Genomic DNA, 21,297 nt, shown 5'->3' on the forward strand with positions numbered 1-21,297 from the left:
GCCATTTCAACCCCCAAATCTACCTTGGCGGCATTAATAAGAGACTCCACGATCCACCTTTTCCCTCCTCTCTCACTGGAAGCTATGAAGCAAGAACCGTACCCACCCCTCAACCCCTGCCCCGGCCTCAGCATCCCCACACACAGGGACGGTAACTGGTGTCTCACAAGCAATTCGTTACCAAAACCAGATAAAACATCACTGCATGCCAATAACGTGCTTTCTGACCAACGGCACTTCTGTAATAAGATGGCGATTCCACACTTGCATTCTGATAGAATTGCTGGGAAAACAGGCAAAATTACAGCCGGTTCTCACAGAATCCTACACCCATCTGGTTTGTGTACTTCACAGCCGGTGAAATACCCAGGTGCTATCATTACTAAAAGTCAGCCAGTCAGGGCTGGTTTGCCAAAGGAGGGACCCGATCCTTGCACTTCACTCTGCAGGCAGCAGTGGGGACTGCAGGGCTTCCTTCTAGGAAGCAAAATGATCGGGTTTGTTTCAGAAAAATCATTCGGGCAGCTGCATGCCAGATAGACGGACAGACAGAAATGGAAACAGAGACTGAATGGAAACAGATAGAAAACAAGAACATGCTGAGTGGTAGGGCATCACCTGATAAAGAAAAAAACTGAGAAATTACCACCTAGTATTTTGTATCTCTTAAGTCCCTACCCTACCCCTCCCCCATCCCCTCTCCCCACTGAAAACCACTAGTTTGTTCTCTATGTCTGTGAGTCTGTCTGCTTCTGTTTTATTACATTCCTTTGTTATATTTTTTAGGTTCCACATATGTGATAACATACAGTATTGGTCTTCCTCTGTCTGATATATTTCCCTAAGCATAATACCTTCCAGGTGCATCCATGTTGCTCAAATGGCAAATTTTCATTCTTTTTCATGGCTGAGTAATATTCCTTTGTATACCTATTTAAATCTGGAGAAGAAAATGGCAACCCACTCCAGTATTCTTGCCTGGAGAATCTCATGGACAGAGAAGCCTGGCAGGCTTGGGGGTCACAAAGAGTCGGAAGTGACTTAGCAACTGAGCACGCATGCCTATCTATTTAAAAGCCGTATGTGATTAGCAGCTGCCATACTGAACACCCAGACCACTGCCTAGGTAAGCAGAAGTTTATGGTATCTGAGTTTGGAATGTGCCCAAATCAGCACCAATGCTTGCCTCTCTTAGTAGTTTTAATATATAGCAAACTAGTTTAAAGAGCATAGGAATCGTAAAACCTCAAGAACTTCAAAAGCAGACTGAACAGTTTCTCCATAATATTCCAAAATCTTTCACGGCAATCTTCTTGAAGTAGCAGGTTTTTAGTGAATGTGCTGTTTTTACACCAAAACAATTTCAGAAGAGAAGCAATCTTAGCTTCCAAGTTATGTCGCTAATACTGTGGCTTCTTTCATTCATCTACAAACTAAAGAAAATCACTCCACCTCGGAAACGTAATCAGGCACAGTTCTTCTGCAAGGAAAAGTCTATGAACCCAACTACTAGTAAATCAGTCAAATATCAGTAGCTTCTATGCCCTTGTTAAAGGAGGGCTCACGTTTTTAAGACTCCTATTGATTCAACTCTGTCTGCGTCTAACTACATGCTGTAAAAAGGTAATCAGCGACTGTAAAATAAGTTCAATTTTTATGAACCAGACCCATCATTTGAAATAGAAGTCAAGAGCAACAACGTTTAGACCAGAAATCCACACTGTTCTGTAAGGACAAGTAACACATCTTTGTCTACTCAGGCAGCTGCAAGATTTATTTATTTTGGTAAATGACATGTCACCATTTGCTTTTTTGCAATGTTTATTTTTTTTCTTTCCATAAAAGGTAACCTTTCCACTTTCTGCAGAAGTCTTGCAAAATAAAATTAAAAACGGACAAATTAAAATCACTTGTAATTCTAACACCCAGGGACAATCTCTTTTGTATTTATAATGTCTCCTCCAGATACTTCTCTGTGGGTTTTTTTTCATATAGAATTTAGAATTTTAATTCATTTCCATTTAACATCACCTAAAAAGCATTTCCCCCACATCATTAAACTCCTCTGAAAACATGACTTAAAATGATTGTATGATTTTTATTATAATATGAATAGGTTATTTGCTATCCCTCTCCCACTGCTGGCCATTATTTTGATTTTTTTATTTTTCATTATTATGGGCATCGTAATCTGCAATTCTCCCATGACACCTTAGCTCTTTCCCACATTTTAACTTTGTTGGTATCCTTAATGGATTTTTAAGAGCCCTGCGTATCTTATCCCACAAAACCCTTACAGACATTTTCCCTTAATTCTCCCCTTAGTGATACCTTCTGATACATGTATGGAACATGCTGTCTTTTTCAACTTAAGTCTGATCCATTGATTCACTTCATGTCTTTTAAAAATTACATTCATAAAATGTCCTCCCCAACTGTAAGATACCAGAAGTCTAACTTCCCTGGATTTCAAGTTTCACATTTAGTTTTTTAACATATTTCCCATATGTTTATGTTCAAATGTTTTGTGACCATCCCCTGCAGTTAATAATCCATTCCTACCCCGTTGCGTTTTTAACAGCCTGTCTTTACCATCTATTAAATTCTTACACATAACAAGGCTATGGTTCCATGCACCAACTTTCCTTTAATTATGAGTCAGCAGAATAGGAACTATGACTACTACTCAAACATCCTCCAATTAGTTCAGCAATCACTGAACTTGGGGCCATTAAGGCAGGTTTATATAGGGGTGACAATGGTATTGCACGGCTGGGAACCCAGACTCACGACCTGATCATCACAAGAGACTCTGCTGTGGACAGAAAGTGCCAGAACCTGCACACGGGGAGAAATGAGTATGCACCAGAGACTCCCTCCCCCGCCAAATCTCCACTTTCTGCTTTGTCTGCAGGGAGGAGGAACTGGTTGCCCAAAATAAACGTTTCTGGACCATCCCAAAGTTGGATGTGGTCATGCCACTGCATTCTGGCCAGTGAGAAGTTTGCCGAGTGAATGAGTTCAGCCCGCCTTTTCCACCAAAGTGACCTTCTGGTTCTGCTGTCAGCTACAGATGACTACCTCAGAGAGAAACCAGCTGCGTGGTTTCCACCCCTCCATCTGAGGGTCCCCTGATACACTGCTGCTGCTGCTAAGTCGCTTCACTCCTGTCCGACTCTGTGCGACCCCCTAGACGGCAGCCCACCAGGCTCCGCCGTCCCTGGGATTCTCCAGGCAAGAACACTGGAGTGGGTTGCCATTTCCTTCTCCAGTGCATGAAAGTGAAAAGTGAAAGTGAAGTCGCTCAGTCATGTCCAACTCTTCGCAACCCCATGGACTGTAGCCTACCAGGCTCCTCCGTCCATGAGATTTTCCAGGCAAGAGTGCTGGAGTGGGGTGCCATCCCCTGATAGACAGCCAATCCCAATAAACAGCCCGAAAAGGACCCTGCTCCTTAGAAACACACTTGTAATAAAGATGACTGGGTGGTCCTCTAGAATTCAGGGTGTGCGCTGTTTTTATCTGAAAGCCTATCAATAAGGCCCCAAAATGGGGGGGAGGGGCTTCCCTAGTGACTCTGGTGAAGCATCCGCCTGCCAATGCAGGAGACACAGGTTCGATCCCTGATCCGGGAAGATACCACATGCTGTGGAGCAACTAAGTCCATGCGCCACAACTACTGAGCCTGTGCTCTAGAGCCCAGGAGCCGCAGCTACCGAGCCCACGTGCTACAAATACTGAGGTCTGTGCTCTGCCACAAGGGGAGCCCGAGCACCGCAACTCGAGAGCAGCCCCCCGCTTGCTGCAACTAGAGGAAAAGCCCGCGCACAGCAACGAGGGCCCAGCACAGTCAAAAATAACTAAATAATAAACTTCTTAAAAAAAAAATCTCAAATGCTGTCTCTGGTTTCTCCACCCCCACCCCCCCACCACCAAAAAAACTCTCAGTTAGGTTTGCTGTTACTGTTCAGTCACTAAGTTGTGTCTGACTCTCTCCAACCCCATAGACTATAGCCCGCCAGGCTTCTTCCTCTGTCTATGGAATTTCCCAGGCAGTGGGTTGCCATTTCCCACTCCTGAGGATCTTCCCAACCCAAAGATCAAACCTTTGTCTCCTGCATTGGCAGGCGGATTCTTTACCACTGAGCCATCAGGAAAGCCCATGAAGCTTTCCCAATGGTTCAGTGGATAAAGAATCCACCTGCCAGTGCAGGAGACACGGGTTTGATCTCTGGGTCAAGAAAATGAGAAGGAAATGGCAATCCACTCCAGTATTCTTGCCTGGGAAATCCCATGGACAGAGGAGTCTGGTGGGTTACAGTCCATGAAGCCCCAAGTTGTCGGACATGACTGAGCGACTTAGCATTAAAAATCATTCTTACCTGTATTCATCAAAAGGCAAAGTTCAAAAACATACCACTCCGAAGGCCTCACTCCAGTGAGAATTATTAGAATAGCAATAAAAGAAATGTTGCATCTCTTTTAAAGTTACCCAATTATCTAGCCCGTTCAAAGGGATCCGCTTAAAGTAGTTCAAGAAACAGGCAATTTTACTGCCGATTAACATGCTTACCATTTCAAGCTCCTCATCCTGAAACAGGGAAATGGTTGGCAGCTGTTTTTTATGTGACTCCAAAGAGAGACTCTTCTCCAGGTTGAAAATTAAAGGCGAAGGCCTAAACGGACAGCTTATGAAATTCCAGACAGGCTCTGGCTACCCGTGGAGATCTAGCATATCTAAATCAGAGAAAACGGCCTCATTTCACACTCCAGGAATTTCCTAATGAGCACAGGACACCTCATCTGAGCCAAGACCTTCCCAAACATTTCCATCAAAATGGGAAATCTCAGAGCATTCTGCAGGAGGCACAAGGCTGTGATTAAACCTCATCTCTCCAACAATCACTGCATCCACCTTCCTAAGAAGCAACGTGCAAACACCAGCCTGGGATCACGGGCGTTATCTGCAAGAACCATGTTTATAAATGGCTCTGAAGATGAAACGAGGTGTTAGGTATCCAGGCACTTATCAAGGAAGGCTCCCTTCTGCTTACACCCATCCTGTCACCCAGATCACTCTACTAACCATGCGTGACTAAGCCCATCTCCCCCATGCTCACTCTGTTTCTCCAGGCCAACACTCTATTTCTCCAGGAAGAGGCAGGCCTTCCGATTCCTTCCATCATCCAGGGAGATGACCTGATCCCTTGGGACAGAAGATTCATGAAACGTTGCCATCCTCGATGTGCTCCAGGGTTTGGTTTACACCTTGATTAGGACCTCAATCTCCTGCCCATTTTGCAACCAGTTTGCACCCAGTTCACTCTAAATAGATCGACATCTGACACAAACGGCTGCCCCAGCATAAGAAAGCTGATTTCTCACATCCCAATTCATACCTCTGTCCCAAGAAATTAGATCTGCAGAGGATAACAGGTGGTCACGGAGTACCTACCAAGCCCAGTGGCGGCCAATGAGCCCCATGATAGCAAACTGGGTCTTTTTTTAAAAAAGAAGTTTTTAAGTTGGGGGTAGCTGTTTTACAAGTAGCATTACTTTCTGCTATACAACAAAGTGAATCAGCTATATGTATACAAATATCGCCCCCTCCTTCTGGAGCGTTTGTCCCATCCCCCGCCATCCCACCCCTCTAGGTCATCCCAGAGCACCAAACGGAGCTCCCTGAGCTAAAGAGTGGCTTCCCACTCGCTGACTATTTTACACACAGGAGCATATACATGTCAATGCTCCTCTCTCAATTCATCCCACCTTTTCCTTCCCCCCGCCTCCTGTGTTCACATGTCCATTCTCGACGTCTGCACCTCTATTCCTGCCCTACAAATAGCTTCATCAGCCCTTTTTCTAGATTTCACATACATGTGTTAATATACAATATTTGTTTTCCTCTTACGTCACTCTAACCTGGAGTCTGTCACACAGAGTGTAGCCAACTGTGTCTTTTGATTCACAGTCTTAACTGCCACCTTTTAATCTCCCACCCCATCAAACAGCAAGTGTATTACTCCAGATAGAGCTAAATCAGACTACGAAGAGCAAGAGCGTGGGCAAATTGAGAAAGGTAACAGCCCTCCACGTTACCTGCTCGAGAGAAAAGAAAACCCAATCAAATCGCAGACTTGCTGTGCCGCCATCCTGGAAATTCATTTATTTATTAACTATTTCCCTTAGAATTATTTATGTACAATTCTCTACTTATTTCCTATCAAGATAGATCAGGCCTTGAAAGACACAATTAAACCAACTTTACAATTGGTCTTTGCATCAAGGTAGCTATCTGGGGCTTGTCACACCAGAAACTGACTTCCAAGCCACAAAGGTGAACACCATCCTTACGTCAGCATACAACAGACAAGAAATACTTGACACAGAAGCGCTTGGTTGTAGGCTCTTATCAAAGCATTAGGTTCAGAATCAACACACTCAGTGCTAGGATCCTGGACAAACTGCAAACACAGGATTTCCCTGTCATCTGCAAATATTAGGAGCGATGAACCAGAGCACCGCCCTGAGGCTGCTTTGTGAAACCCCATGGACCGCAGCCCACCAGGCTCCCCTGTCCATGGGATTCTCCAGGCAAGAACTGGAGCGGGTTACCATGCCCTCTTCCAGGGGATCTTCCCAACCCAGGGCTTGAAGCCACGTCTCTTAACTCTCCTGCACTGGCAGGAGGATTCTTTATCACTAGCGCCACCTGGGAAGCCCGCTGTAAGCGTGTAATCATCAGTGCCTCATTTTCTGAGGGGGTTTTCTGAATGGATGACTTCAAGAAGGACAGATGCACAGCGGCAGTACTTCAACTGATTCGGACTCTGCGAGCCCATCCCTGAAGGATGTGATCCCAGGCTGCTGAGCTCTGGGGGATCCACCTGAAGAGCATTTCAGGTTTTGACTTTAAGCCACAGATATGTACAATCTATAAAATTAGGCACCAATCAAATGGCATGAGAGGTATGATCTAACTGCAGAAAGGAAATTTACGAGAATAACAAGTCTTCCCGTTGCAGGGATCAAACCCAGGTCTTCTCCACTGCAGGCAGATTCTTCACCGTCTGAGCCACCAGCAAAGCTCCAGAGGAGTAAGAGCATAAACAATAAGACAATAGTAAGTTGGGCCCCATCCAACTGCCAAGTCAATAAAAACACCCTAATTTACTTTAGTTATAAAGAACTTGGGAAATGTAACCAATCCTGCGAAGAGCTGGTTTAACCCAGCAGTGTAACAATCACTTAGCAGAATGTACTCTGGGCCTTTTTAACCACAACAAGCAACACTTCTCATCTGTAAAACACAGGGACCATTCTAGAGGTCTTCTAAAGTCTCTTAACCCACTCAAACATTTCAGAAGATCTGGATTTTCCTGAACCTTCCTAGTTAAGAGTGGATGTGGTAGGAAAGAACAATATACAATCCTCTCAAATGGAACAGAGACTCAAAAAAGGAAGTAGTCACCATGGTCTACGCTGGATCCCAAAAGCTTTCATTCAAAAGCTTTCAAGAGATGGGGCTGGTCCCAAATGCCCAGCTGGCTGCTCAGCGTGTACAATCTGCTACACTGCCCAGAGCCGCCCTAGTTCACAGCATAGGGAGGAAAAGGGGAAGAAGGCGTCTGAATTCTGCAGCTGGCTGGGAAGAAGAAAGCATATTTAAGCTAAAGTTGTAAAGACAATAAACGGTAAGGGCCAAGACTCAAAGCTCCAAACATTCTGTTACACCAGTCAGAGTCTTTCTCCTGCCTCCAAGCAGAACACCAAAGAATACAGAAAACCAGAGCTGGTAGGTTTGATCCCAGAGTTGGGCCGTTTCTTAGTAACAGCACAATGGACTATTAGGGACAAGGGAGAGGGGAGCAGAGAAAAATGAGACGCTCCAGAACCACCAGCCTTTATTAAAATGATGGCAGGGTCTTCTCTGGTGGTCCAGCGGCTGACTCCTTGCTCTCAATGCAGGGGGTCCAAGTTCAATCCCTGGTCAGGGCACTAGAGCCTGCATGCCACAACTCAGACTTAGCACAGCCAAGTAAACAAGCGTCTATTTAAATGACCTTCCACGTGAGGCTTTGTAGGAACTTGCTCTTGGCATTTCAAACATTCATACTGTACCTTAAAATAATGGAATTCCTATCAGTTTTGACTAAAATGGAAAGCAACAACTTGCCCAACTGAAGAGAAAGTACGCTTAAAAACCATCTTTCCTTGGGCCAATAAAACTGCAGGAGGGGGAAAAAAACACAGGATAAAAATTTTCCCACCGTCCTCCACCCCTGTGGCTCTAAACCCCACTGGTGCTATTTGCCCAACACTGGAGAGTTCACCAAATATAAGGAATCAACCAAAATGCATCACTCTGGTTTTTAAGAAAATCAAAAAGAATGAAACCAAAAGCACAATGGATTCTTTATTTAAATCAATGTCAAAGACATCCATCTTATCACAAGAATAGAAACCTACAGGAGGAGAGAGTAAAACTTTGAATAGTGAGTATCATTGGTTAACAGGAAGGACCCCAACTGCTGATATCCAGCAAAGCATTAGCATCTTTTAAAATTCTCTACGAGGGACTTCCCTGATGATCCAGTGGTTAAGACTCTGAGATTCCACTGCAGGGGGTGGGGGTTCAAGTCCTGGTAGGGGCACTAAGATCCTGAATGCCAGGTGGCACAGCCAAAATTATAACTACAATTCTCTACGGGCTAGCGAGATAGGGAGTAAAGGGTGGTACCTTTCAATCAGAACATCACTGGGCTAATCATACAAAACCAGACCCTAAGAATTTTATTTGGTAATGCTTCCCTGGTGGTCCAGACAGTAAAGAATCTGCCTGCAATGCGAGAGACCTAGGCTCAATCCCTGGGTCGGGAAGATCCCCTGGAGGAGGGCATGGCAACCCACTCCAGTATTCTTGCCTGGAGAATCCCTATGGACAGAGGCGCTTGGTGGGCTACAGTCCGTGGGGTCGCGAAGAGTCGGACACAACTGAGTGACGAAGCACAGCACAGTTCATTCCCTGTTGGGACTGCAAGCTCCAAATTGAGTATCTCCTCTTACAATACACTGCCCTGTCTATAAACATCTTGTTTACACTGACCTCCAAACAGAGAACACTTGGCTTAGCCAACAAGATCAAGTTTCCTGTGAACTGTCGCAGGACATTCTCAGTCTTACAAAGAGAGGAGAGGAAGGACTTGCCCATTGGCCCAACCTGAAGGGTAGGTGTGGAAAACAGAGGGCCAGGTCTGATTCCTTCACTGGCTGAGTTATGTGGAGGCTGCAGTTACCTCCCCTTCCCCCCGACACACACACACACACACACACACACACACCATGAATATAATCAAATAAAGTCTAAGCACTCACCTTGTGTGGGAGGGCGGGGTACAGAGGGCTATTTGGAATGGTCCCTTCTATTCTAGGAATTATTAGAGCAAACACAAATCAAAGTTTTCTCTATGGCACGTATTCAAAGGCAGGCTGACCTGGCCCAGGTCCTGCCATTACTGAATTATACGTGAAAGCTACAGTGGTGTGCCTCAGTTTTTCTCTACATCTCTCCTTTTCCAGAGCCCAAGTGAAATCATGACCCCATGTGCACTTGTATCATTTAACAACAACTTTACTTCTGGACAGGGATCTGCATTCACAGACATCCTCTGTGATGATGACCAGTCACATGTCCACTCTACCTCCCAGACTAGAGTCTTAAAGATGAATCACATGGGCAGGTCTGCATAGACGTGTTGAACCACCTTTTTTTTTTCCCAAATAGAACCATGGAGATGTCTGAGTGAGTTTCTAGTTTAAAGTACTTAATCTTAGTTATGGAAGCTGATTCTCAGAAAGATGACCAGTAACTGGTCCATGGTCATACAGCGAGACAGAAGCATCGCTGAAACCAGGCCTCCTCCGGATTCTGTCCTGGCCTCTGTCAGGAATCCTCCTCACAAAACAGAGCTGTCAGGTCATGGGTCACCACTGCAAATGCACAGATTGGTCTGCCATCACAGAGATAATTTCCCTAACCAATTTTGCTTACCTGTAGAATGGAAACAGTAAGTTGCCACCAGGGAAATGTTGATATAAGAACAGTCAGGAAATAATACTAAAAATGTCTTAAACTATGGATCCTAATTTCCTTTGGGGGCAAGAAATTTTTACAAGTTCTTCATTATTTTTTATTTTATTTTTGGCTGTGCCCCATGGTGTGTGGGATCTTAGTTCACCAACCAGGGATGGAACCCATAGCCCCCTGCATTTGGAAGCGCGGAATCTGAACCACTGGACCACCAGAGGAGTCTAACAAGTTCTTTATGGCCTCCACACTGTTACAGGAACTCCAAAAGTTCCCCGGAAAGTGAAATACTGAAAGAGAAATGGTAGCTAATACTAGAACTGGAAATGATTCAAAATCTACATTGACTACTTTTGTTCAAATCACTTTAAAAAAAAGAAAGGAACACCTTTTAACTTTGAAGTTCTCCACATTTTCACTGCCTGCGCTTCCTGTATCCCCAAAGCACCCTGTATCAATTCCAGGGACGCCTCATTCACTTACTGCTTCGAGCAATGTTTCCATCACCAGGCATTTCTGCCTAGATTTCGCAAGTCCTCTGGGGAGAAAGGTGGAAACTGCCACCTCAGTCAGAATGCACAAAATGGAATCTGATGAGTGGTCAGCCCTGCTGACAAAACTTCATCATCAGTCCATAATCTCTGCAAGAAAACATTAAGAGGAAAAGCCCTCTGTGATCAATTACTCCCATCACTAGAGAAATTCAGGGTACCATCAGCACGGCCTGTTTGAGGTTCAGCGTGTGGGTAACCCAATGGGAAAGGGGAAATACTCTTGTCACCCCTGCAGGTCTCTGCCAGCACTTCTAGAACAACACACATCAAAACAGACTGACTGGTGGAGTTCTCCAGCCTAAGCGTTGCTGAAAAGCCCTGCCACTGGGCTGCGGTTTCAACTGGCCAGGGAGTGTCTCCTGCGCTTGAGTAGGGGACCGGAGGGTCTCTGGCGCCTATGGGTGTATTGTCCATGCCCCCCACCTTCCAGGCAGCGGCTGGGTCCCAGCAATGAGCTAAGACCAACATCTGAAACAGTACCTATTCATTGAAGGGAGGAAGCAGAGTGTGTGCAAATGTAACGCTTTGCAGGGAAAAAGTAGCAAACCTCCTACCTCCTAGGAGCGCCTAGCCAGCAATTCCTTGTGCCTACCGGGGCCTCTCCGCTCCCCTCCTCTACCCGCCCCCACCCCACCCCCAACCGCCTCCCCAGGAAATGGGGCCGAATTTGTGCCGGCTTTCGCTTTCTCTCTCATGTGGTGAAAGCTGGATCCATTTGCTTGGTGCAGACATGCCAATCGGTCCCCCGGGCCCCTCGGCAAGCGTGCAAGGGTGGAGGGGTGAGGGAAGGTACAAGGCGGCGGCGATGGGTCTGGATTCGGACACGGTCTGCAGGCATCCGAGATAGTTTCCCACCGGTGGATTCGGATCCGCTGCCAATGCGCCGCTGGAGCCGACAAAACCCTGCGCGGGGACCGGACTCTCCGGAGCCAAGGGGCGAGCGCAGGGCCTGGAGTCCCGGACCCTGGAGGAGCCGGAGCTCGGGGTCCGGGGAAGCAACACAGAGGACACCAAGGGTGGGTGAGCAACCTCACTCCTGCGCCCAAAGGAACGAGGACCCGCGCGGCCAGCCCCGGGCGTCCTGCTCTTCCCGGAATCCCATCCAACTCTCTAAACACAAAGATCCCGAAAATTCCGAAAGCGAAACTGCAAGCAGGTCTCCAGAAGTTTGGAAACGGCCTCCCAGGCTCCCAGCGTCCGGACACCATGGACGCAGTCAAGGATGAGCGCCCCAGTGAGTGGCCATCGCTCCGCAAAGGTCGCCCTCCGCGGCCCCGGGGAACCTCCCGGGTTTTTCACACGCAAGAGTCCCCAGTCCAGGTTCCAGACGGGGGTCGGCGGTGCTCCTACCTCGTCTCCATCCTGCCCTCTCCTCCCCACAAGAAGGGAAACTTGGGCCCTGCGAGAATCCTGGGGAATGTTCTTTGTAATCGGTTGTATGCTGGCTTCCACCGCACAGCTCGGTACAAAATCGCAGGTTTCGGGGCGTTGGAGAGGATTGTGCGCTTGTCAGCAGCGACGTCAGGAGGACGAGGGGAGGGGTTCCCGGCTGAAACTGCAGTTTACAAGCACTGAGCCATTTTAGGCTGGTTTCCCCTTGAACGAAGCCCACGAGGAAGCAGTCGCCGAGGGGACGCCCGGGACCGGAGCGCCGGGGACGCGCCACGCCGTGCGCTCAGCTGGGGGGTCGCGGGTGCAAAACTCCTCTAGGCCTGAGGGTCAGCCTCATTGCCCAGTAGGAGGGAAAATCTGCCGCGAGGTCCCCAATTTGGGGGATGCTTGCCCCCAGACCCTACCCAGGGGACGCCGCAAGGGGCAGACTGTACGATGGCGCGGGGACCGTCCAAATAGGACAGTTGACCCCCTCGATCCTTTCTCCAAGCCCCTGAGAATGCCCACAGCCCACGTCACTGTGGTAACTGCAGACCTAGCCAGCGCTTTTTAATCCTGAGACTTAAAATCTTGGCACACTAGGCAGACGCGCCATCAGGTTCTCGGGCCCAGGTAAAGTTCCCCGGACCTGCCCTAGCCTGGCCCCGGGGACGGCGCGCGGATGCCGTGTGGCCCCCATCCCCCCGGGCCACCCTGCTGGCTGCGCTGCGCGACCACCGCTCCGCGGCCGCATCCTGGCCACTGGCGACCCCTGTCGGGAACCGCTTCCAGCTAAGCAAACTCCGTTTGCTCGCTTACCCTCGGGCTCCACTTACAAGCTCCGACTCTGCCCTCAAACTCTCTGACCCTCCGAGGACCCCGAAGTCGGCCTCTCCCCGGCACCTCGCCGCCCTCTTCAACCCCAAGGCGACATCCCCGGTCGATGGCCTGGAAGGCTCGCCGATCCAGCAAGGGCGAGGGGCACTTTCTTCCGCGAACGCTCTCCCCATCCCCCACCTTCCCTAGAGCGCAACTCCAAAAGCAACTCCGCCGCTCCACCCCACGCTCTGCAGCCAGGGCCGTGCGCCCCCGCCCTTCCGCCAACGTACTTTCACACCCCCCCTCCACCCCACCCACCACGCCCCGGACGCCGCCGCCCCCCACTCGCACTTTCTACCCCGCCGCGGCGCAAACTACACACTGCCCTCCACTAAGTACAGCGCGCCCCTGCACACAATCATACACACACACACAACCCCACCGGCGTCTGCAGCCTGACTGCCCCCGAAACCCTGGATACTGAGTCCTTTAAATAAGCGGCACACCGCTGCACCTACCCGGCTTTACCCACACAGGATCCTGCGTACAGACACAGAAAGAGAACTGGTCTCCTAGAAAGCTGAAATAAATCACTCCCTCAGCCCTCCTGCATTTTGCACCACGCGTCAGCAGTTTGTCACGTCAAATCAGGGCAGGGTCTGGTTCGGAGACGCACACACGAATCTGGGGCGGATCTCTTGGACACTCCCACCCAAGTGCACACACAGGTATGCCCACTGATTTAAAGGCACGCAGAGCAGTCCTGCTCCGATGCCCCGGTCCGGGCCAGCGGCACCCTCTCCCCTTTAGCAATGGACTGGACACACGCAGATTCTAACCACGGAAAAAACTAGGGCAGCCCATTCCTTCTCTTTTTTCCCCTTTAATTCGCTAAAGCAGCTACTAGAGTAGCCAAAGAGAGCTGAAACTAAGAGATGGCAACTCCGGTTGGGTTTTTTCCCACCTCAAAACCTTTATTTTCAGTTTTTAAAAGCCACCTTAGCCCGCCATATTGAAACTGGCAAGGCTTCTAAATACTCCTCCGCCTCGGCTTCCAAGAAAACACGAGAACGGAGCGGGCTCTGGGCGCGCGTCTGGCCACCACAAATCAACCACAGTCCCTCGGCTAAGGCTCCCCTTCTCCGGCTAATCGTCTCCCGCCGCTCCGGATCAAAAATCCACAAATATATCTAGCAGTTCCTACAGCAGTTTTGGGGGGTTTTTTGTTTTTGTTTTTGCGGATTTTGCTAACACACACATTTTTTAGAAAATAATAAACTCCAAAGCCAGATCAGATTAGTAATTGTGAAAGAAGGTTATATGAGAGTAGACAACAGGAAAGCCCCAAGGGACAGGATGTGACTTTAACGCGAAAGAAAAAAGAAAGAAAAAAAGAACAAAAAGATCATCCATGCCGGAGCACGCTCCGAAACTACTACTGACAATTTCATTTCAGCTGCACAGGCAAATGTTTCGGGGGGGGGGGGCGATTCCGAATATGTCCACGATTTTTATTCCTTTTGATGGCTGCTCTCCAGTCCTCACCCCACCATCTCGCCCAGCCACCACCACCCCGCCACCCCGAACACACACACACCATCTAAAAAAAAAAAAGGGAAGAAAGAGACCCCAGCGCGGGGTAACAAGGGCGGCTGCGTCGCCAAAATGAGCGCACAAATGAGGAAGGTGGGCGGCGGGAGGGGACACTGCACCCGGGGAGGAGTACGCTTTCCAACTACGGACAGACTCCCGTGAGGCCGGGCTTTGCGAAGCCGAGGGACCTGGAGGAAGGGGACGGGGGGGAGCAATAATGACAACGCGGAGCACAGCGCGGAGTTTGCGGCTCTGCTCCAGAGCTGTCGCCTTCTCCTCCAGCCCTTCCCTTTCGCTTCTCTTCCACTGCACCCCCTCCTTCGGCCCCCCCACCCCGAGCCCAATCCAGCTTCCCTTTTTCTCGGAGCTGGAAAAAGAGAAGCTGACCGGCGCACTCAACCTGCGGGCCGGAGGTCCCCTCGCGGAGCGGGCTGGGCGCGGGGACAGCGGCCGGCGCGGGGTCCTACCTGGTGAAGTTCGTGCTTCCCGCGGCGTGGACAGAGGCCCGGGCGCCGCCGAGGCGGGGGACGCCGGCCTCACCCGCTCGCTGCGCCTTGCTCGCTCCCCGCCCGCCTCCCTCGCGCGCCCGCTCCGCGGCTCGGACTCCCACTACAGCCTCATTCCAATATGGCATCCTCTCTGTGCGCATGCCCGGCACTCTTTTTTAAGATTATTATTTTGTGTGTGTGCGCAGCGAACTCCTTCAACGACCTTTTCCAAGCGCTTGCAGCACGTCTTAAGCCAATTAGCCGGCGGGACGTTGCACCCCCTCCCCTACCCCGCTGGGACGCCCCCGCTCCTGGGCACATCGCCACCCCCCCCACACACACTCACACACACACACACTCCACGCTCCCACTGCCCCCTCCCCGTCCCACTCCCCTCGCTTTTTTCCTTTAGCTCCCTCCATCCACGATCTGCAGAAAGTTCCCATCCCAGGCGCTTTCGCAAACCCATCTGCAGGGAAATCTGGGCAAACTCCGCAACTCACTAGACACTTTCGGTTCCGTCGGTTTACAATCCCCCCGGGGACTAAATGCACAAACTTGCGCTTTATCCGCGGAAGGCTGGTAACCAGCGGAAAGAAATTCAGTCCGCTCCGAGCCCCGGGCCCCGCCCACTGCGCCCCACCCGGCTCTTAAATTGTGCCTTTTCTATGGAGATTCAAATATTTTCTGAGGCCTTAGGGGTGGCGGGAGGGGGCCAGAGGAAGGTTTTCCTGGGAAACGTGCCCAGAGGAGTCGGAAATTCAATCAGGGATGTTTGGACCAGCCTTGCCGCTGAGACTGGCAGGACGCAGGTAACGAGGGCCGCCACGGCGTCTCCGGGGGGCAATGCCCAGGTCTGGGGGACCGCAAAGGCCACCTGGCCTGGGCAGGCTCTTGGAGGGCGGGAAAAGAATCCTGCCCGAGGAAAACGTGGCCCTCGGCGACCGAGGGAGTGAACAAGAGGCAAGCAGACCTGCGCTGGGCAGGGTTTCCGAGCGGCGTGTGCGGGTCCGCGGGCATTTTGCCCGGGGCGTAGGTGTTGGGGGGTGGGGGACGACCAAGAGGATCTCCCTGGCCGGAGCGGTGGCTGGGCAGAGACTGAAAGGAATGTCCCAATGCGGAAATGCTGGCGACGCCCGAGTGGGTCAGACCGAGAACTTCCGAAGGTGGGCTTTGCTGTACTGAGGAGCGAGGAGATCTTGCTGGAGGCTAGAATCTATGTCCACGGGAAATGGAGAACCAGCACTTCTGGCAGGATTTTGGCTCTGTTACCACAAGGGGTAAATCCCTCCCCTCCCCCCAAGAGCCTCCCAATTCTGTGTCCATCTCCTTCCAACGGACCTTTCTCTCCGCGTCCCTCCCCTGGCCCAGGGGTCGGGAGGCTCTCTCATCCCGGACACTGCTGCGCGTTCCCAGCTCCGCCCGCCCTCCCACGCCCGGTCACCCCGGCGAGTCCTCGAGGACCCCTGTGCCCAGGCACGTGAGGTCCCCGAAGAATAAGTGGGTACTCCCAAGGGCGACGGACAGGGCAAGGCCCAGGGATGCAGAGAGGAAGTCAAGAGTTTGAGCGCGCGCGGGACCGGCAGGGGTCTTGCCCGCTGGGTCCTCTCCCCGACGGCTGGACCCGAGCTGGTGTAGAAGAGCCACTGGAGGGACGTGCCCGGAAACTGCTCCGGCCAAGCCCTGCGGTCGCGAGCGCCCCAGCACCGAAACGGTGGGTGGAGCTCGGAGATCCTGGGGGACTTCCGCGGCGGCGAGAGCCCTCGCGCTTGCAGCCTGGGCAAGTGGTGTCTCCTCACGTCTTGGTGAGCGCTCTACGAGAGCTCTCGGAGGGAGCCTTCGTCTTGTCACGCCTTCTGAGTGCCCCTGAGGCTCAAAAAAGGAAGGGCTAGCGACTCCCAGGTCAAACTCCAGCAGGAGTCTCCTTCCCAGACCAGCTTCTAGGTCCCCACCTCTTTGGGACATCCGACCTCTTCTCACCTGAAGGTCACCGAAGGTGGAGCATCTCCAACCCCACCGGCCGCCTGCACCCCAAAACCCGCCTCCCTCGGCGCCCTGAGATGGCTCCTAAATGAGACCGTGGGTGCACAGCGGTTCCGAGGAATCCTGAAGGAGGACTCCAGACGGCCTCCTTGGCTTTACCCCGGGGTCTCGACTGCTTGAGCCTTCAACACACGGTTTGGCCCAGAAGGGGCGGGGTGGGGGAAAGGTCCTGTCCCAAGTGGACTTACAGCGAGGGGAGACCCACCGTTCCCTTTGCCGGATCACCTGCTCCCGCGCCACAGAACCGCAGAACATCCGCCGCAGAGAGGTCTGAGGCCAGCTCCCCTCCTCCAGCCCGTCCGGCTCCCCCCGCCCCGTGCTGCGCCCTCCATGGCGCCCGCGGCCCTGATGGGCGCCCGCGGCAGCGCCCCTTCTTCCAGGGTCTCAAACCTAGCGGTGCGGCCCGGGCCGGGGAGCGGGCAGAGGATCGCTGCCCTCGCCTGGCCCCCCAGCACTTCCGGGCGACTCCAGTTTACGAAGAGGATGCACTTTTCGTCTCCTAGAGCAGAGACGTGAGCTGCAGCAGCCATTGCGCCGGCTCTGGGTTTGTTTACTAGTTTTAAGTCATTATTATGCACGGAACGTTATTTCATCAAAGTAAAAAACAATTGCCAAAAAAATCCTAATCCCTAACTCGATGAACTGTCTACGTTATCCTACAGTTCCTCCAAAGTAATGGAGTCTTTTTATATTTTTGGAACTCATACTCTTGCATAACTTTGCCAGTGGGTCTGGAGAGCAGTGTGGAGGAGTTTGATTTTTTTGTACTCACCGCGATTAAGCCATAAAATCATGAAGCCACAATACACAATGGTCGTCACCTTGGTACCTCCAAGAATCTTCTCAGCGTTGTCCAGGGTGAAATTTCTCCAACTTTGGCTTTCCTATTGCTTTTCCCACGTGACTTCTTGAACGTTCCTTGGCTTTTTATTCTGTATCCTGCCTCCATTCTCCTCTGTCCAAGGACACCTTTGAGACAAAAGAAATTGGCTCCAAGATTCCCTGCCATTATTAAAGGGCCCCCTCATCCCATTCCAATACCTTCCCACTTTCATTTTTATTTCAGAAGCAGATACTTTAGGAATGTGAGTATCCAGGGGTAGAATCCACCCTAAATCTATTAAAGATGAAGTGGGAGTGGGACCAGCAGAGTCAGCCAAAGATAAAGCCTGGGACTGTTTCAAAGTAAAGAAGACATAATATTAATACATTCCAAGTCAGGAAATTCAACCATGTAAATCTCATGATAAACACCATGAGGTCTCTCTATAAATTGTTAACATTTTCTAAAAATCTTGGCAAAAATAAGTTTTTGCTCACACCAGCTGACTATAACTTATTTCATGTCTAAACAATGGTTAAACCATGAATTATATCACTTTCAAAATGCACTTACACATCTAAGTTATGCCTTCTAAGGACTTTGGAATTCTTTCCTACGGATGAGGCTACAATATATAAAATATTAAAATTATATTTGCTATTTGGAAAATATTTAGGATTAAAAACAACAGTTGAAAAGTTTCTCATGGGCATTTCTAAGTATGACTTCACAAAAATATATTGCAGGTGAGTCAAAAATTATATACATATTAATCTTATTTATTCTAAAGGCATATGATTACTTAAACCTTGTTGCACTGATCTTCACACCAAGAAAAATATTGGTCAATTGGCTCATAATTACTCCATGTTGACATCATTGTATAAGGAAATGCCCTAAAGAAAATGAACCGTTTTGCTTCCTTAACAAAGAGAATCTCTGAGATATTAGACAAATTAGCTTAACATAAAAGTAGAAGGGTGGAAAAGTGTCCCCCCCAAAACCTCTCAAAATAAACATTTGTGATTCATGTTGAGGTTTGACAGAAAAACAACAAAATTCTGTAAAGCAATTATCCTTCAATTTCAAAATAAATTAAAAAGATTAAAAAATAAAATAAACAAATATTTGAAGAATGTATGCAATCTTATTTTTCCCAGAGGCTTGAGATCTAAACATGTCTCTTAGCTGGGTTGAGACTGTGTTCTTCCATCACTCTCTTAAGGTCACTGAGATTGAAATCTGAAGACACTTGCTCCCTTATTTTTCATCCTTCACCTCTATCCCTGTTCAAGCGCCTAGCTTCTGGGATGAGAATCAAATGACCTAATCAATGCTTCATCACTAATTTTCTCTGTGACCTATGTAAGTTCAAATGACCTCTCTGAGCCATCTTTTCTCAAGGGTAAAGGGAAGGGATTGGACTAGATGTTCTGTAAGATCCTTTCAAACTCTAAAAAGTGCTTATCCATCTACCCCACCCAAAGCCACAATTTGCTTTTTATAATATCCTAACACCATCTCTGCAGACTAGAAATAGCCAAGGTGTAAATTCTGAGGTCACAAAGAGGAAAAAAATAATGAGCAGATCTGCAGGGGAAGGGCCATTTTTGCCCTCCTAGCCAGTAGCAAAATGTTGTTTGAGTCATATTTCTGCCTTGTTCAGATCATTGTTTTGTCTTTGTAATTACTGTATGGTTCTCCCACCCCGCCAGAAGTGTCTGGGCTGAGGTACCCAAGAGTCACTGGGAAAAGTCTGGGTGATGGAACTCATTGTTTAAATGGGGAAGTGAGCATAGTGATGAATACGATATTCCACAAAGATAGCACCTATCGGAGGATATCTCCACGAAGGTATCACCTATCAGAGCACTTACTCATCCAGTTCTAAAAATTCCAGAAACTCACTATACTGTTCCTGTGTAACTTGAGGAAGTTTCAGGCTTCCTTGACCAGAGAAAAAATAACAGCAAACACAGAGGGTATACTAAAAAAAATTAGTGATGTCTGAACTCCCCTAGGACATTGATTTAAAGAGCAGAGATGGTTTCGCTGTGAAAGTGCCAGTTTTGACTGATGGCTTTTTTCTCACTGAGGAAGACAGACACTATGATGAAAGTCGCATCCAACTTCCGAGGCTACTTGTATTGGCTGCCTAGTATTATGTACTCTGCTTGTAAGTCTTGTTTTACATGAGGCAGAATATTCTAGATCTAGCAGCCACTCCGGGAGTTGGTGATGGACAGGGAGGCCTGGCGTGCTGCGATTCATGGGGTCTCAAAGAGTCGGACACGACTGAGCGACTGAACTGAACTGAACTGAGCAGCCTGGCTCCTAGTCCTTTTGAGAGGTGGGGAAGTCAGAGTCCAAAGAGGAAAAATGACAGAGATCTCACCCAGAGCAGGGCCCGACCTTTCCCTCTTCTGCTCCATTAAAAGAGAAAGATGAGGGAGGACTTATTTAGCATCTGTTTTATACTATTCACTCTTCTGGAGTCTTTACATACGTGATAGTATGTACTGTGTTCTAGTCTCTATTATGTGTAATGTCTCTTATAAATGGCTTTTAAATACGGTTTAAGCATATATTCTTTTACATACAAAACTAGACTCTGATCCACGGTCACTAGAACATTTCGATGTGTCACTTTTTTTGTGGCAGAGCTGGAGTTTTGTGGAATTATTTGCATTCTCTATAACTGAGGGTATTTATTGCTCCGTACACACACACACACACACCAAAAAGCCAGCACGTCAGGGATGTGGTTTATGGTCGTGCTCAGTTTTGCCTCTGCAAGTTAACTAGCCTTAGTGAGATTGAATCAGACACTGTGAAGAAGTATAAAATGTCCCCTTGGACTCGTAACACAACATAGACTAAACAAATTAAAGCAGGCAACAAAAATCCCACATCAAAAAGTAAGTTTCATGTGAAAGCAAGTAGACAGATTTTATGCTATGCATCTACCACTTTAATAAATCCCAACTCTGCTAAATAAAGAAGAAATATCAGCATTTGGACGCTGAACAATGCAGGTTTATTGTAACCTCAACTCCATCTTCTCAACCAGTGAAACTGAAAATTTCTCTGTATAAGTTGCTGTAGTGGACCTCACTATAGAAAATAATTATCCTGGTCAAAGAAATAATAGTTAATAAACCCAGAAAGACTTGATTTGCAGTGCCATCTACTGGAAACAAATATTGACTTGCTTTCAGATTTTTTTTAATACAGTTTTTTGTTGCTTTTTAATGGAGTATTGTGATTTCTGGGGTAAAGAAAGATTTCCTGGTGGCTCAGGCGATAAAGAGTCTGCCTGTCAAAACAGTACACACAGGTTCGACCCCTGGGTCAGGAAGATGTCCTGGAGAAAGGATTGGCAGTATTCTTGCCTGGAGAATTCCACGGACAAAGGAGCCTGTCGGGCTCCAGTCCACAGGGTCCCAACAGTCCATAGGGTCCCAAAGAGTGGGCTATGACTGAACGACTAACAGTCACGCATATTTGATTACAGATAAC

At 48.9% G+C, this 21,297-nt stretch overlaps 1 protein-coding gene across 5 annotated transcripts in view; it reads right to left on the minus strand.

Annotated features, from left to right (window-relative positions):
• Nucleotides 1-15,509, minus strand: part of SFMBT2 (Scm like with four mbt domains 2) — a 173,586-nt gene extending 158,077 nt beyond the window's left edge. The window contains exon 1 of one of the 5 annotated variants that reach the window (XM_043882854.1): nucleotides 15,416-15,509. Coding sequence is in view for 1 of the 5 variants with exons in the window: in XM_043882851.1 (XP_043738786.1) it covers nucleotides 12,849-13,022 (174 nt within the window). In the remaining 4 variants the exon portion in view is untranslated. Of the gene's footprint in view, nucleotides 1-11,991; nucleotides 12,794-12,831; nucleotides 13,055-14,891; nucleotides 15,093-15,415 lie in introns of those variants that run through there. The other 4 variants (XM_043882852.1, XM_043882851.1, XM_043882855.1 and 1 more) reach the window with 4 other exon arrangements.
• Nucleotides 15,510-21,297: the final 5,788 nt, after the last annotated feature.

Source organism: Cervus elaphus, chromosome 23, assembly GCF_910594005.1.
Source record: "Cervus elaphus chromosome 23, mCerEla1.1, whole genome shotgun sequence".
NCBI lineage: Eukaryota > Metazoa > Chordata > Mammalia > Artiodactyla > Cervidae > Cervus > Cervus elaphus.